The sequence below is a fragment of the Ornithorhynchus anatinus genome, chromosome 2, assembly GCF_004115215.2.
Source record: "Ornithorhynchus anatinus isolate Pmale09 chromosome 2, mOrnAna1.pri.v4, whole genome shotgun sequence".
Taxonomy (NCBI): domain Eukaryota; kingdom Metazoa; phylum Chordata; class Mammalia; order Monotremata; family Ornithorhynchidae; genus Ornithorhynchus; species Ornithorhynchus anatinus.
Window position 1 is genome coordinate 96945839 of NC_041729.1, and position 16103 is coordinate 96961941.

The 16103-nt window shown below is 42.5% G+C and overlaps 1 protein-coding gene across 11 annotated transcripts in view; it reads left to right on the top strand.

Moving 5' to 3' along the window:
- Nucleotides 1-15039, top strand: part of PTPRK (protein tyrosine phosphatase receptor type K) — a 614361-nt gene extending 599322 nt beyond the window's left edge. For all 11 annotated transcript variants that reach the window (XM_029054054.2, XM_029054062.2, XM_029054075.2 and 8 more), the window contains 6 exons: nt 879-1052; nt 3483-3614; nt 3761-3886; nt 7310-7473; nt 9085-9220; nt 13517-15039. In XM_029054054.2, coding sequence (XP_028909887.1) covers nt 879-1052; nt 3483-3614; nt 3761-3886; nt 7310-7473; nt 9085-9220; nt 13517-13570 — 786 coding nt within the window. In that variant the 3' untranslated portion in view covers nt 13571-15039. The remainder of the gene's footprint in view (nt 1-878; nt 1053-3482; nt 3615-3760; nt 3887-7309; nt 7474-9084; nt 9221-13516) is intronic.
- Nucleotides 15040-16103: the final 1064 nt, after the last annotated feature.

Genomic DNA, 16103 nt, shown 5'->3' on the forward strand with positions numbered 1-16103 from the left:
TAGTTCCTGTGATGTATGGGAAAACTAAGATACTGAAGTTAACTTATGTCCAGAAAGGCAGTGACACTTGAGTGTCTTGACATCAAGACTCCAGGATTCCTTTTCCCATTTCCTTAGGCCACAAGCTGTCTCTAAAATATGAGTAATAGTATTAGTGTGGTATTAGTTAAGCGCTCACTATCAATCAATCATATTTATTGAACACTGCATGCATAACACTGTATTAAATGCTTGGGAGAATAGAATATAACAAAGTTGGTAGCCATGTTCCCTGCCCACATGTGCCAAGAATTGTGCTAAGCACTAAGGTAGACACAAGATAATCGTGTAAGACATAGTGCCAGTTTCATATGGGATTCAAAGTCTAAGGAGGAGGTAGTCAATCCCCATCTTACAGATGAGGAAAGTAAGGCACAGGAAAGTTAAGTGATCTGCCCAAGTTCACACAGTGGGCAAATGACAGAGCTGGGATTAGAACGCAGATCCTCTGACTTCTAGATCGATGCTCTTTCCACTACTCTGTGATGCTCTTTAAGAGCTGTAGTTACAGGCTACTGCTGACTTTGGGTAGAGTAACCCCAAATCACCAGGTGCATCCTGCATCTCGAGTGAGCGCAGCACAGTTCCTGTCGCTCTAATTCCATTTAGGTCATTCTTCTTGCACCTGGGGCCCTTAAGGAGTAGGAGGCTAGGACACCATGAACTCTCACTCCACATTTTGCACTTCATTAATCTTACCTAGATGCACTCTCAAGCCTGGACCATGGAGTGATTTCCCCTACATTTCTGTTTTTCACAGGGGAAAAGAAAATGAGGGAATTTCCCCAAATTACCTAGAGCATCATTCCATCCTGACACATTTTCTCCTTTCTGTTTAGACCTTGAATTCAGTCACCCCTCGCCTCCAAGCAGAAGACTGCAGTATAGCCTGCCTTCCAAGGAACCATGACAAGAATCGTTTCATGGATATGCTGCCTCCTGACAGATGTCTACCCTTCTTAATTACTATTGATGGAGAAAGCAGCAACTACATCAATGCTGCACTTATGGATGTAAGAAACCATCTCCTCTATTAACATGATGCAATTGCAAGTGAGGCATTCTGGGAAGAACACTTGCTTATTTTCTTTGGCAATGCGGTTTTAGGAGAATGGAATGAAGGGACCATTTTTAATGGATATAGATCTCTTTACCTTGGAGAATCTTTTGTGACCCCACTAAGAAGTTGTTTGGGCAGGGGCCATAATGTTTTACGGATTGACTGTGAAATATTTTACTCCCTGCATCAGATATCTGCCTTTGGATTTGTTTAATAATAATTGGGGTGTTGGTTAAGTGGTTGCTCTGTGCCAAGCACTTTTTTAAATGCTAGGGTAGATACAAGTCTAAGTAGGAGGGAGAACAGGTATTGCATTCCTATTTTGCAGATGAGGGAACTAAGGCTTAGGGAAGTTAAGTGACTTGCTTAAGGTCATATGGGTACATGGTGAAAGCAGTATTAGAACCCAGTCTTTTTTTTTTTTGGTCTCATATTTGTTAAGCACTTACTATATGTATAACACTGTTCTCAGTAGTTAGGATGTACACAGTCCCTGTCTTGCATAGACCTTACAGCCTAAGAAGAGAACTGAGGCACAGAGAAATTAAGTAACTTGCCTAAGGCCACTCAGCAAGCAACTGAAAGAGCTGGGATTAGAAAGAACTAAGTCTTATGACTGAGGATCGTGCTCTTTCTACTAGCTTCTCTGAGTAATTTTAAATTGGCTGATTTTTAGATAGAGATGAAAATTGTTTTTAGGGCGGGTAAGAATTTGTGACTCTAGAATATATAATGCTGTCATTTTAGCTGTAAAAGTTAAGTTTCTCTGTCAACTGATGGGTCATTCTAGACAGCATGACTAGCTCTTTTCTTCTTGTAATGAACAAAGACAGTTTTTAAATCCCTTCAAATGACTCCCTCACTACTCAGGGTTTTATTGGGAGACAGCTTGACCTCACAGGAGGATAGCATGGGAGACAAAGTGAGTTGATCGAGTGTTGCTATAGATTTGATTCTTTCACACTCATAACCTCCATGTAATTGAATCTGGGTCTGCCCCCTCATTTTTGGGTCCTGCAATAAGTCTATCTGGTTAAATAGTACCCAGTGAGGTCACCGAAGGAAATGGCAGTCAGCAGTGTGCGAGAGCTTGTTACAGTGTTCATTTCTTAACTGTTTTGTCAGTACTTCTTTCACCTAGCTGTGTTTGAGAGTTTTTTTCTCCCAATGGCATATGTTAAGTGCTTACTATGTGCCAGACACTGCAAGAAGCACTAGGGTAGATACAAGATAATCAGGTTGAACAGAACTCGTCCCATGTGGGGCTCACAGCTTTAATTCCATTTTACAGATGAGGTAACTGAGTCACAGAGAAGTTGAGTGACTTGCCCAAGGACACATAGCAGGCACGTAGCAGAGCTGGGATTAGAACCAGGTCCTCTGACTCCCAGGCCTATGCTCTTTTCACTAGGCCTTGCTACTTCACTGCTTTCATTAGTGTGAGGAGAAGGAAGCACTTATTTTAGGACAGTATCAATATTTTCTGTATGCATTTACAAGTGGCTATTTATTAAAGTGTTTTACACCTTTCAAATGAGTTCTAGAGAACTATCCAAGTCCACAGAGAAGGCTTTAATTTCTTCTTTCTTAATCAATCAATCATGTATTGAGTGCTTACTATGTGCAGGGCACTGTACCAAGTGTTTGGGAGAGTATAGTACAACAGAATTGGCCAAAACATTCCCAGCCCATAACAAGTTTACAGTCTAGGGGGGAGACAGACATTAATAAGAATAAATAATTTATAACATATAATTTAAAGATATGTGCATAAGGTCTGTGGGGTTGGAGGTGGGAAGAATATCAAAAGTCCAGAGGTCACATATGTAAGTACATAGATGATACCATTACCCCTAAGAATCTTGGTCCAGATTTTCCATTTCAGACCAAAGAAGAGGAAAATTCAAGTCTTGCACCTCCGAGAGTTTCTTTAAAAAGCCTGTAATAATAATAATAATAATGTTGGTATTTGTTAAGCGCTTACTATGTGCCGAGCACTGTTCTAAGCGCTGGGGTAGACATAGGGGAATCAGGTTGTCCCACCTGGGGCTCACAGTCTTAATCCCCATTTTACAGATGAGGGAACTGAGGCTCAGAGAAGTTAAGTGACTTGCCCACAGTCACACAGCCGACAAGTGGCGGAGCTGGGATTCGAACTCATGAGCCCTGACTCCAAAGCCCATGCTCTTTCCACTGAGCCATGCTGCTTCTCCATTTCTGTATTTTAATGGACTACAGTGGACCTGGTCTAAAATGTACTCTGGCATACGTGGAAATTGTATATGTTGCTATTCTGTTGTACTGAAGTATTTTGTGTCTGTTCATAATAGTTATTATGTTTTCTCCATTCTAATGTGTTGCTGTCCACCCTGTTTCTTTGCAGAGCTACAGACAACCAGCTGCTTTCATTGTCACGCAATATCCTTTGCCAAACACTGTGAAAGATTTCTGGAGATTAGTGTATGATTATGGCTGTACTTCCATCGTGATGTTAAATGAAGTCGACTTGACTCAGGTTAATGTTTGTGTGTTTTTCATTTGCTACTTTTAAAAAAAAAGCTCTAAAAATAGGCATGGAATTCTACTTTTCTCTGCATGCTCCCTAAGTTTTAAAGTACCAAATTCCCATCTTCTCTCTCTTTCCCGATATTCATCATTTAGGGCTGTCCCCAGTATTGGCCCGAAGAAGGAACTCTACGATATGGGCCTATTCAAGTGGAATGTATGTCCTGTGCAATGGATTGTGATGTCATCAACAGAATCTTTAGGATATGCAATCTAACAAGAGTAAGTGTCGGATTATTCTAATGGAACTGCTCCGGAATCTAAGTTAAGAGGACATTGGCTCTGTAGAGTTACTGGTAATTCTTCACAGAATGTGATATATTCAATTCCAAAAGCAATAATCATTCTGTGCATTAGTGTAAGAACGCCAAATGCATTTTACAAATAGAAATACTGACAGCTGAAAGGAAATGTGTCTAGTGTTATCTTGTTATTCCTGGAAAGCCTGTTCAAATTTGCTTTAACCCTCCTGAGTTTGATGGTGTCGGCCTGCTTCCTAAACTGCTGTCTGCTCTGCCAGGAACAACTCTCCATTTGATTATGATTGACACTCAGCTCCTAAGTAGTTTTCTGTTCAAAAAGCAGAAGGTGTTAGTGTTAGGATTCAAGGGTATTGCAGGAACTAGGTCCCATCAGATGTTCTTGTGAATTCCATTCCATAATTAGAGAAGCCACATGCCCTAGTGGAATTAGCATGGGCCTAGGAATAAGTGGACCTGGTTTCTATGCCCTGCTTCATCCTTTGCCTGCTCTGTGATCTTAGGGAATCACTTAACCTTCTCTGTGCCTCAGTTTCCTCATCTGCCAAGATCCGCATCCAAACTGCTATCGTGCTGATACAAGCTCTCATAATTTCCCGACTGGATTATTGTGTCAGCCTCCTCTCTGATCTCCCTTCCTCCTGTCTCTCCCTGCTCCAGTCTATTCTCCATTCCACTGCCCGGATCATCTTCCTACAGAAACGCTCTGGGCATGTCACTCCCCTCCTCAAAAACCTCCAGTGGTTGTCTATCAACCTTTGTATGAAACAAAAACTCCTCACTCTTGGCTTCAGAGCTCTCCATCAACTTGCTCCCTCCTACCTCACCTCCCTTCTCTCTTTCTACTGCCCACCCCTCACACTCTGCTCCTCTGCCACTCACCTCCTCAAGGTCTCCCGTTTACGCCTATCCCACCGTCAACCCCTGGCCCATGTCCTCCCATTGTCCTGAAATGCCATCTCTCCTCACCTCCGCCAAACTAACTCTCTTCCCTTCTTCTAAACTCTACTGAGAGATCACCTCCTCCAAGAAGCCTTCCCAGACTGAGCCCCCCTTTCCCTCCGCTCCCCCTCCTCCCCACCCTCTGCTCTTCCCCCTTCCCCTCCCCTAAGCACTGTGCTCATTTTTATATATTATTTATTACCCTATTTATTTTATTAATGAGGCATCTATCTCCTTGATTCTATTTATCTTGATGATGTCTTGTTCTGTTTTGCTTTGCTGTCTGTCTCCCCCATTTAGACTGTAAGCCCGCCTTGCATTAGTACAGCATTTTTTTTAAAAAAAAAAAACAAAACCTTACATCATTTCATCATATACCTCATTTCATCTTGTGAGATAGGGATAGGCAGGTATCATTTCTATTTTTAGATGAGAAAACTGAGGCACAGAAATGTTGAATGACTGCCTGTGCTAACACAGAGAAGCAGCATGCCTAGTGGAAAGAGCACAGGCCTAGGCATCAGAGGACTGGGTTCTAATCCTGACTCTGACAATTGCTTTCTGTGTAGCTATGTGAACTTGGGCAAGTCATTTAACTTTTCTGTACCTCAGTTCCCTCAACTTAGACTTTAAGCCCCTACGTAGACTATGAGCCCCATGTGGGACAGGAACTACATCTAATCTCATTAACTTGTACCTAACTTGTACTTATCCCAGTGCTTAGAATAGTGTTTGACACATAGTAAGTGCTTTAAAAAATACCATATTAAAGAAAAAGTGGCAGAAGTGGGACTAGAACCTAGGTCTCCTGACTCCAAAATCCATTCTCTTTTCCTTGACCACATTACACTTCCATGAAATCATTCAGAAATGCTGATTTTTTTCCTACACAAATATAATCCTCTTTAGATGGCTTTCCTTTCACTCTTTTCCAGAACAGGCTTAAACAGTTTAAGAAAAGAAACTTAAGTTTCAATTTCTTACTCAAAGACATAGAGATGATGATGATGATAATAATGATGAAAATAATAATAATTGGAGTACTGGCTAAGTGCTTAATAATACCAAACACTGGGGTAGGCACCAGCTAATTAGGTCAGGTACCATCCCTTTCCCACATGGGGCTCAAAATCTAAGGAGAAAGAGAACAGGTTCATTCATTCATTCAATAGTATTTATTGAGTGCTTACTATGTGCAGAGCACTATACTAAGCGCTTGGAATGTACAATTCAGCAACAGATAGAGACAATCCCTATCCAACTGCTGGCTCACAGTCTAGAAAGGGGAGAGAGCCAACAAAACAAAACAAGTAGACAGGCAAGGATTACGGTTTCTAATCCTTCCTCCTCTGCTTCCTTGCTGGGTGACTTTAGGCAAGTCACTTAACAGTTCTATGCCTCAATTTCATCATATGTAAGATAGAGATTGAATATCTCCCCCTTAAAGTGTAAACCCCCAGTGTGGTTCATTCATTCAGTCGCCTTTATTGAACACTTACTATGTGCAGAGCACTATACTAAGCAGTGGGGGAGTACAATATAACAATAAACAGACACAGTCATAGCCTGCCTGCAATCTGATTATCTTTAACTAATCCCAGGGTTTAGCACATTGTTTGGCACTTAGTAATGGTTAACAACTATTTTTATTATTATGACTACCAAGAGATTGCCTAGAGTACAGCTCTTTCAACAAGTAAACACAGTCATCTTCACTATCTGAAACAAGAGCCATCCATCAACTAGTAAAATATTTGAGTTAGGCCTGATTATTTCTTCATATCAGTTGGACAGTGTGCCGAAGTGTTTTTGCTGAGAAACTAGAGCTGGCCAACCAAGGAAGTGGAACATGTACCCTTTTATCTATTGATAGGTATACAGAAGCAGTTCTGAGATTTTATTGCATTTACTATATTGGCAATGTTTGAAAATAACATTTTAAAAAGAGCCCTAGCTACTTGGAAGCTGGGGAATAGGCCCAGTTCATGAGAAATTTGAGTTTGTTTACTGGCTCATCCATTTAACCTGTCATTTGATGTCCACTTATTAAATTTGTGCCCAACTTTGTCCTGACGTTGGCTTTTTTCGGTTTTCACGATTGACTCCCAACCCATTTCTGTGCTGCATGTGCATGTTTAGCACATAAATAATACCTGTTCTTCCTCCTACGAAGGCTGTGAGCCCTATGTCGGACAGGGACTGTGTCCCAGTCTGCTTTACTCATATCTCTCCCAGTGCTTAGAACAGTGCTGAACACATAGTAAATGCTGAACAAATGTAATAATAATCATAATAACCTTTTTTAAAAAATAAAACGGATAGAATTTGCCCATACTTGGCACATTGGCCATACTTCCATGATGTCAAGAGATTTCATCTTTGATTCTTGGTGTTGATGGTCACCTTCTCTGTCTAATGAAATCTAATTCTGTTCCTGCCATAGCCCCAGGAAGGGTACCTGATGGTGCAGCAGTTTCAGTACTTGGGATGGGCATCTCACCGAGAAATTCCCGGCTCCAAAAGGTCATTCTTGAAACTAATTCTCCAGGTTGAAAAATGGCAAGAGGAGTGTGAAGAAGGGGAAGGTCGGACCATCATCCATTGCCTGTGAGTGTGATGTATCGGGATGATCCGCCATAACATCCAGTGCCTTGTTAAGCTTCTCCTGGTCTAGACTGTAAGCTCATTGCGGGCAGCGAATAGGTCTGTTATATTGTTCTATTATACTCTCCCTAGCGCTTAGTACAGGGTTCTGCGCACAGTAAATGCTCAATAAATACGACTGACTTTCAGATTGACTGACTGGTCAGCCCACTGAGCTGCTTTGATGCACTTTGTGCCAAACAACCTACATTTTGGAAGAGCTAGCTGTCTGGCTCTTCTGATATCCTCCTCCCTGATACTGTCAAAAAGTAGCCTATATAATACAGCAACTATCTCTAAAACCAGAAGAGGTGTTCCCAAGAGTTCTCATTATTATCAAAACAGGCATTTGTGAACTTTTTTTTCAGTGGGGGCGGGTGGTAAGGAACATGTCCCAGTTGTCCCTACTGTCCATGGACAAATGTATGTTCTTGGACATGTTCTTGGACAGTGAAGCAGCATGGCTTAGTGGAAAGAGCACAGGCTTGGGAGTCAGAGATTGTGGGTTCTAATTCCGGCTCTGCCACTTATCAGCTGTGTAACTTTGGGCAAGTCACTTAACTTCTCTGTGTCTCAGTTCCCTCATCTGTGAAATGGGGATTAAGTCTGTGATTCCCATGTGGGACAACCTGATTACCTTATATCTGCCCCACTGCTTAGAACAGTGCTTGACACATAGTAAGTGCTTAACAAATACCGTTAGTATTATTATGTGCATAAATAAAAGTGACTGTTAATTGTTAGTGATAAATATTCCTATATTGGTGTGAAATTGACAATATAAAGACCAGTTTTTGCGGAGGACTACTCCATCCCAGCACCAATCCTGGAGAATAATTCTTATTCTCCAATAGTTACACTGCACCTTTTTAGGTGGGACCTTAAGGATTTAGTAGTTGTTATAGTGTTTTTTGAGTGCTTACTATGTGCAAAGCACTGTCCTAAGCCTTGGGAAAGAAATACATGGATGAGGTGTAGACACAATCCCTGTCCTCTATAGGATTCACAGTCTAAGAATGAGAGGAGGTGGGGCACTGGGGTCAGACATGTAAGGAAAAGTGAACAAAAACAGGAAAGACACCAAGGACTTCATATGTCATTAAAGGTATTTATAGAAAACGTCACTAGTTCAAATCTTGAATTTTTTACACATTCCTCACCTACCTGGTCTTTAAAGGCCTTTAAGTATCCATGAGGCTACTACAATTGCCTTCTAGAAGTCTGGCCACTTTCTTGAACCTATCTTTTTTTTTTTTTTTTCCAATTTAAAAGGAGAGGGTTCAGGAAGGAAAGTTCATATCCAGGGATTGTTTTTTTTCTATGTGTACAGTGTGCTGCCATCATCAGCAGTGTATGTAGAAACTCCACTGGCCCCAGTGGAAAAAACAGTATTTTCCCAAATCAGTGGCCAGCAAACTAAAGAGCAACAGTGTAAAATGATAAAAGCAGATTGTTTTCAATGGCCCCTTCTCTGGGCTTCTTTTGCTTTCCAGACTCACAGGAAACTGTATGGGATGGGTTTCCCCAAAACACACCTATGTGATCTTAATGAGACTCTTCTTTTTTCTCTTTCAGAAATGGTGGCGGGAGAAGTGGAATGTTCTGTGCCATTGGCATCGTGGTGGAAATGGTGAAAAGACAAAACGTAGTGGATGTTTTCCACGCTGTCAAGACCTTACGGAACAGCAAGCCCAACATGGTAGAAGCCCCGGTGAGTGAGTCAGGGTCTTGATTGGTTTGACTGGACACCTCTTCCTTTCCTCGCCACACCCTCCTCCATATAGCGTCGGCCTGTGTTTAGACAGGGGCTTATCTGAATTAGATGGTCTCCCATATGTTACCTACGGATTTGGGGGCAGTCATCCTCATTTTCAACATTAAAGCTCATGACCTGAGTTCAAATCCAGCTATCGGAGGGAAAGGAGACCTTTTTCCATTTAATATGGGAAAACTGCAGGGTCTAGCTTGGTGTAGTTTCATCAGATTGTTTTTTGCCCTAAAAAGAAATTCTGTCTGGTCGATGACACAAGACGACTTTATAACAGGTCGAATCTCATTGAAAGAGAAGGGTCTGCAGTTGAGTCCTTTGCAATTTATTTCCTCAATTTTGTCTCTCTGCAGTCTTTGTTGTGGTACAAAATGACAGCACAGGAAAGCATCCTCCTGGGTTGCATCAAGATCTCGGTCATCTCATATTTTCAAAGGAAAACCGAAGCATTTTGCTCTGCCTCCACAGTCCCCCTTAGCAAAGTGCATTTGTGATTTTAAAACTGGTTTCAGTTCCAGTCAGCATCTCTCTGGCTCCTTTCAAGGCTTGTGTATCTGACTAGAAAGCCACATTGTTGCCGGCTACCAACTCTTTTGTACTGTACTTTTCCGGGTGCCTTAGTAAAGTGCTCTCTGCACAAGTAAGTGTTCAGTAAATACCACTGATTTGTGGATTGAGACCCTAAAATGATTAATAACCCGATAAATTAGGAGACAGAAGTAGGGAAATGACACTAGGTAATTGTCACAGTGTACATTTTCATTGAATATTTATCTGTTGGAAGAAATTGAGCTAAGGAGATAGGGTGGAACTGACGTTGGAAAACCTATTGGCTCCCCATCTAACCTCGATCAGCCAGTCAATCCTATTTACTGAGTGATTACTGTGTGCAGAGCACTCTACTAAATGTCTGAGAGTGTACAATATAAGAGTAAACAGGCACATTCCCTGTCCACAGTGAGTTTAAAGTCTAGAGGGGGAGACAGGCATTAATATAAATAAATTACAGATATTTTCATAAGAGCCGTGGAGCTGGGAGGGGGAATGAATAAACGGAGCAAATCAGGGCGATGCAGAAGGAAGTGGGGAAGAGGAAAGGAAGGCTTAGTCAGGGAAGGCCTTTTGGAGGAGATGTGCCTCCAACCACAGCTGATGATAATACCCAGCCTCCCCCTTCCATTAACCATCTCTGGCTCTACCACTGACTCCAGGATGAAGGCTACATGAAACGAGGCCTACTAAGAGGGCTTTCCCCTGTAATGCCTGTGGGTTCATGACCTATTCATGGTTTTGTCAAGATCACAAAAATGTGCTCCTGCCAGTTGGTTTCTCTCCCTCCGGCAGCCTTATCCAAGTAGGCATTGATGTTGGTGGGTCGAATTGTGTATGGATTCAGCAAGGAGGAGGGGGCCAGTCCTGCCTCTCAGCACAGTGCAGTCAATGGTTCCCATAAGACAGTGGAAATCATGATGATGAACGCGAGGTGGGGGCGTCCAATCCCTGGCTTAGACTGACATCTTTCACAATCTCTCATCCTGCTGGGGGGATTGGGAATGGGCCTTTCCAACCGATACCTGCCTCTGGAAGCAGAGGAGAAAGCAGCCAGATGGAGCCACATGCCCTGGTGGTTTTACGTCGCCTCAATTTTTGGTGATTTTCCCAGCCTCATTCGCCTCTCCTCCAAGTATTTTGCTTGCCTTTCTGAAGGACAGGGATCGAGTCTACCAACTCTATTGCACTGTACTCTCCCAACCACCCTGGACACAATAAGTGCTAAATTAACACTCTTGATTGATTGATAATTCCTCCCTTTTCTTTCCCTCTGTCCTCTTTAATAACAAGGACAATTACTGTATGTGGTAAATGATTACTGAGTGCCAGAGCTGTACTGAGCACTTGGGTAGATACAAGATAATCATGTCTGACACAGGCCCTGTCCCACATGGAGCTCAAAGACTAAGCGGAAGTGAGTCACAGATATTGAATCCCCATTTAAAGATGAGTAAAATGAAGCACAGAGAAGTTAAGTGATTTGCCTAAGGCCACACAGCAGGTAAGTGGCAGTGCTGGGATTAGAACCCAAGTTCTCTCCTAGGCCCATGCTCTTTCCACTGGGCTACTCTGTGGAAAGCCCCCAACCCTGACACCTTGCCCTAGAGTCCTTAGTGGAATTGTTCTGCTGATTGATGGATGCACAGATAGCAAAGTACATTGGCCCCCTGCAAGATAACACTAAGTTCAGCCCTTATCAAGATGAATACCAGCCTCAAACCGCCATCCCAAGAGCCCTGGTACCCACATCCGCTCTTGCTCTTCTTTGCCACCGCACCACAGCTCCAAACAGATCCTTGCACATGTGCATGCACACTGTATGGACTGGCAGAAGACATATACACAGTAGTTCCTGTACTTTGGCCTAAGCCTTACCTTTATTACCAAAAAAAAAAAAAAAATCTGCAGTCACATTTTTAGCTCTAACCTGCCAAGTTGCTGGAAGTCACTTGTGGTTGTGGTATCTCTGTGTGTGTTGCTGGGGGAGGAGGACGGGGTATATGTACGCATGAGCTTGATGTGCCTCTTGATCAGGAGCAGCTGTGGAGTTGTGAGCAAGAACCCAGACCAGAGAAACCAACGCAGCATTGTTGTTTGCCCTACATTCATCCTGATGATCAGATAACGAAAGTGAGCCGTTCAATAGAGCCTCTAAAATATCCCCACCACTTCCTGTTCATGGATCACACGTAGAGAAGAGATGCACAGCTACCTGAAGTCAGAGAAGCTGGGCTGATTTGGTTTCATCGTTATGGGAGGGGGCCAGCTGGCTTCTCCTCCTTGCATGTTCCATTGTCTGTCTCAGGAGACGTTTTGCACCGTATTCCTTCCTGAGGTTATTCGCAGGCCTGCCAGATTGCGTTCCTGGAACCTTCGACCCTTTGCTTTGTTTAAATGCGTGTCACGCTCAGAGCGCCTTTGCTAAAACTGACTGTACTTGATTTCAAAGCATCAGAGATCAGCGTTCTTCTGCTCGGCCTTAATTATCATAATCAGGCTAATCGGCCGTAAATGACTGCCAGCAAACTGCCAGCCACAGCAGTGGACCTCTCCACACTGCCGCCGTCTTTTCTTAAAGCGGATAGCCTCTCGGTAGGATTCTCCATTTAGTTTGAAAGGTGCTTTTATCAGTAAACGTTCCTGAACAAACCACTGTAATAATAATACTACTACACTCCTTCAGCTGCCAAGTTTGATGGGTCTTTGAATGAGTAGGGGGCCTGGGCCAGGATGAGGAGAGTGTAGTTGGCAGAGGAGAAGGAAGAGGGGCAGATTTCCTTCTCCCAACCCCCCCTTTCACAGAAGATCCAGGAAACCTGCAGGGATGGAGATGACTGGGCTAGGAAGACTCCTTGGCATTCAGCTTCACTATCTGCTCTACTGATTCTGCTTTGAGTTTGAAAAGAAGTGAACCCAGCTTGGGGCCCTCTGGCCGGATGTTTCTCTTCGACTAGCTTAGCCTGAAATTCTCTAACAGGAGCAGCATGGCCTCGTGGATAGAGCACAGGCCTGGGAGCCAGAGGACCTGGGTTCTAATCTCGGCTCCACCACTTGCCTGTTGTTTGACCTCAAGGAAGTCACTTCACTTCTTGGTGCCTCAGTTTCTTCACTGGCAAAATGGGGATTGGCTAGCCATTCTCTCTCCTACTTAGACTGTGAGCTCTGTGTGGGTCAGGGACTTCATTAATTTGTATCTACTGCAGTACTCAGAGCAGTGCTTGACAGAGAGTAAGCGCTCAGACAGGGGAAACAGCATGGTCTAGTGGATAGAGCACAGGCCTGGGAGCCAGAAGGTAGTGGGTTCTAATCCCAGTTCCACCATTTGTCTACTCTGAGGCCTTGCGCAGTCACTTCACTTCTCTGTGGCTCAGTTACCTCATCTGTAAAATGGGGATTAAGACTGTGAGTCCTATGTGGGACAGAGGCTGTGTCTAACCCAATTTGCTTGTATCTGTCCCAGCCGTTGTACAGTGCCTGGCACATCCTAAGCACTTAACAAATGCAATTGCAATTATTATTATTATTGTTATTAATAATATTAGTTATCATTTAAAAATGATGTGAGTTAATGAGAGTAACTCATGCGAACAGATGTCCAGCATTAGAATGGACATCAAGTGTCTCGGGGATACTGCCATTCCATCTTGCCAATTTATATTAGTTTTCGTTTTGCCTTCGATTCCCTAGGAGCAGTACCGTTTCTGCTACGACGTGGCTTTGGAGTATCTTGAGTCGTCTTAGTTGGAATGGATACACAAAAGCGCATCAAAACTGAAGCCCGCTCAGCAGTCCAAAAAGCGTTTGGTATTCCCGAAAGCACCCGTGAAGAGAGATTTTAGTGGGGGATGAGGGAGGGGGGGGTTAAACTTTTAAATTTTAAATGCAAAAGTATTTTTCTTATGAAGTTGTGTATCTTAATAAAATGACTCAATCTGTTTCTATGCCTGTATACAGTTATCAACACTTAGTGCAACATAAATTATACTTCACGAGACCCGGAGGCTACAGGATCGGCACAAATTAGGGAATCTTCAGTAGTTGTCCAGTAGATAGGCAGCTGTCTCTCTCCAGATCCCATTAGCTCCACCACCACCTGCTGCATGAATCCGTATTTCCTACGTGGCATCCCCCCCCACCTCCTTTTTTGATAAAAGATATTCAAGTCGCTAAAGAAAAGCCTGTGCAAATTGAGAGTAAAATCCATTCTTTCTGCATTTTTCCACTGTAGCAGATCTATATAAATATATAAATATATATCACTGGCTTATTTTGTTTTAATGTGCAATGATGGCTGGATCACATAAAGCTCTTTTACAAGAAACGAAACATAAGCCAAAGACTCAAGTGTAAATATGTCTATATGGAAAAAGCACATTGTATTTATTGGTTCCATGCATTCCTTTTTGATGGCTGAAAAAAAACCCACAATCATTTTTCTTGAAGAAAGCTTTTTTTTTTTGCCAAAATCAAGTGTAAACGATTTTTGTAGTTTATTTTTGGTATGTTATAGTGTAAGCAGGAGACATTTTTTTGTCAATTTTTATGCCTAGACCAGAAGACATTGTTATAGTGATTTTGTTGTGAACTTGCTTGTGGAATAAATTCATGGAAATGACTCGGCTGTAAGGTCTTCTAACTGGGACCAAATGCAAACATTTTGCTGAAAAAAGATGTATAGTTTTTCACAGCTGCAGTAGTTCAGTGTTGATCAAATGATTATTCAAAAACAGCACCCTTCCAAATAACCTAGCTTATGACTTGCACAATGTTGAAAATTGTCTCTGAGCACCATTTCAGATCATGTTCATCCCTATTCAAAGCACAGATCACAGTCACAAGATGTCCAGAGTCATCCTTGTGGGGTAAGGAAAGTTTGAGCACATCGTAATGTGTCAGTGATGTATATTTTGATGTTTACACTCATATGAAGGTTTGGACTCCCACAGAGTGAAATTGGAATAAATTCCTAATAAATCCAGGTCTGATATCAGTTAGGTCCATTGTCACTTGATTATTGGTGGACTTCTCTCAATGTCATCTTTGTCATGTGTTCCATGTCAGTGTTCAGCATCACATCTTGACTTCTCTTGCAGTGCGTCGATGACTTCAGCATTCCGCTCTTCCCACTTTTGATTGACAGTACATGACAAGGTGCTTATAAAACTTTAATGTAAAGTAAGAGTGAATTAAAAACTTTTTTATAATAAACACTCCGTGCATTTCCCCTTATTTACTATTGTTTGAGGTATTATTTTGATTTCATTTCCCCTTTAGTAGTGATTATCAGACCTATTCCTCCCCCTTCATTACAAAGGGCCAACTCATTTATATGTAAAAGTTAAAATATAAGCGACAAAATGGCTCCAAAAGTGTTGTTGGAACAAAGACTCCAAGTCCCTGAGAAGCAGTATGGCCCAGTGGATAGAGCACAGGCTTGGAAGTCAGAAGGACCTGGATCTAATCCCAGCTCTGCCACTTGACTATTGTGTAACCTTGGGCAAGTCACTTCACTTCACCTCTCTGTTCTCTCTGTCCCTCCGTTAACTGATCTGTGAAATGGGGATTAAGACTTTGAGCCCCAGTGGGACATGGACTGTGTCCAATCTGATTAACTTGTATCTACCCCAGCACTTAATACAGTGACTGGCACATGGTAAGAGCTTAACAAATACCATAAAACGTCCCCTCAAGACAAAGTACTGGGAAAGGAGAAAGGAACAAGATATGGCAGGGGGTCTCAAAACTGAAAGATTGAATCTTAAGAAGAATGGACAGACGGTAAAAGGGTGAAACTGGAGGTGGAGATTGCATTTACCTATTCTCTTGTACTTTCTCTGCACTACTCTGCTCACGGTAAGCACAATAAGCACCACTGATTGATTCATTGACTGACTGGGGGACTCCTGTGTCCAGGAGGGAGGAAGTCTTTCCCATTATATTAGGGGAAAAATGCAGAGGGGACCCTATGGAAGAGGGAGGAATCCGGGTATGGGGGCTCTGTTGCCTTAGGCCTGGGGAAGACCATATAATTGAGGAACAGTCAAATAACAGGGGAACAGGGCTCTTTTCACTGTTTTCATTCTACAGGTAGGATGGAGAAAAAAGGATCCTGCTTCGATCTCATGAGTTTGAGTTGATACCTACCAAAACCAGTCCTGATACTGAACCATAATGGTATCAGGAGTGGAAAAAAACAATGTGGTGGTTGCCCGCTTTACATCACCAATTCTACTGTCTGGTATAGAACATTTAATTCTCCAACTTTCCCCCTTTA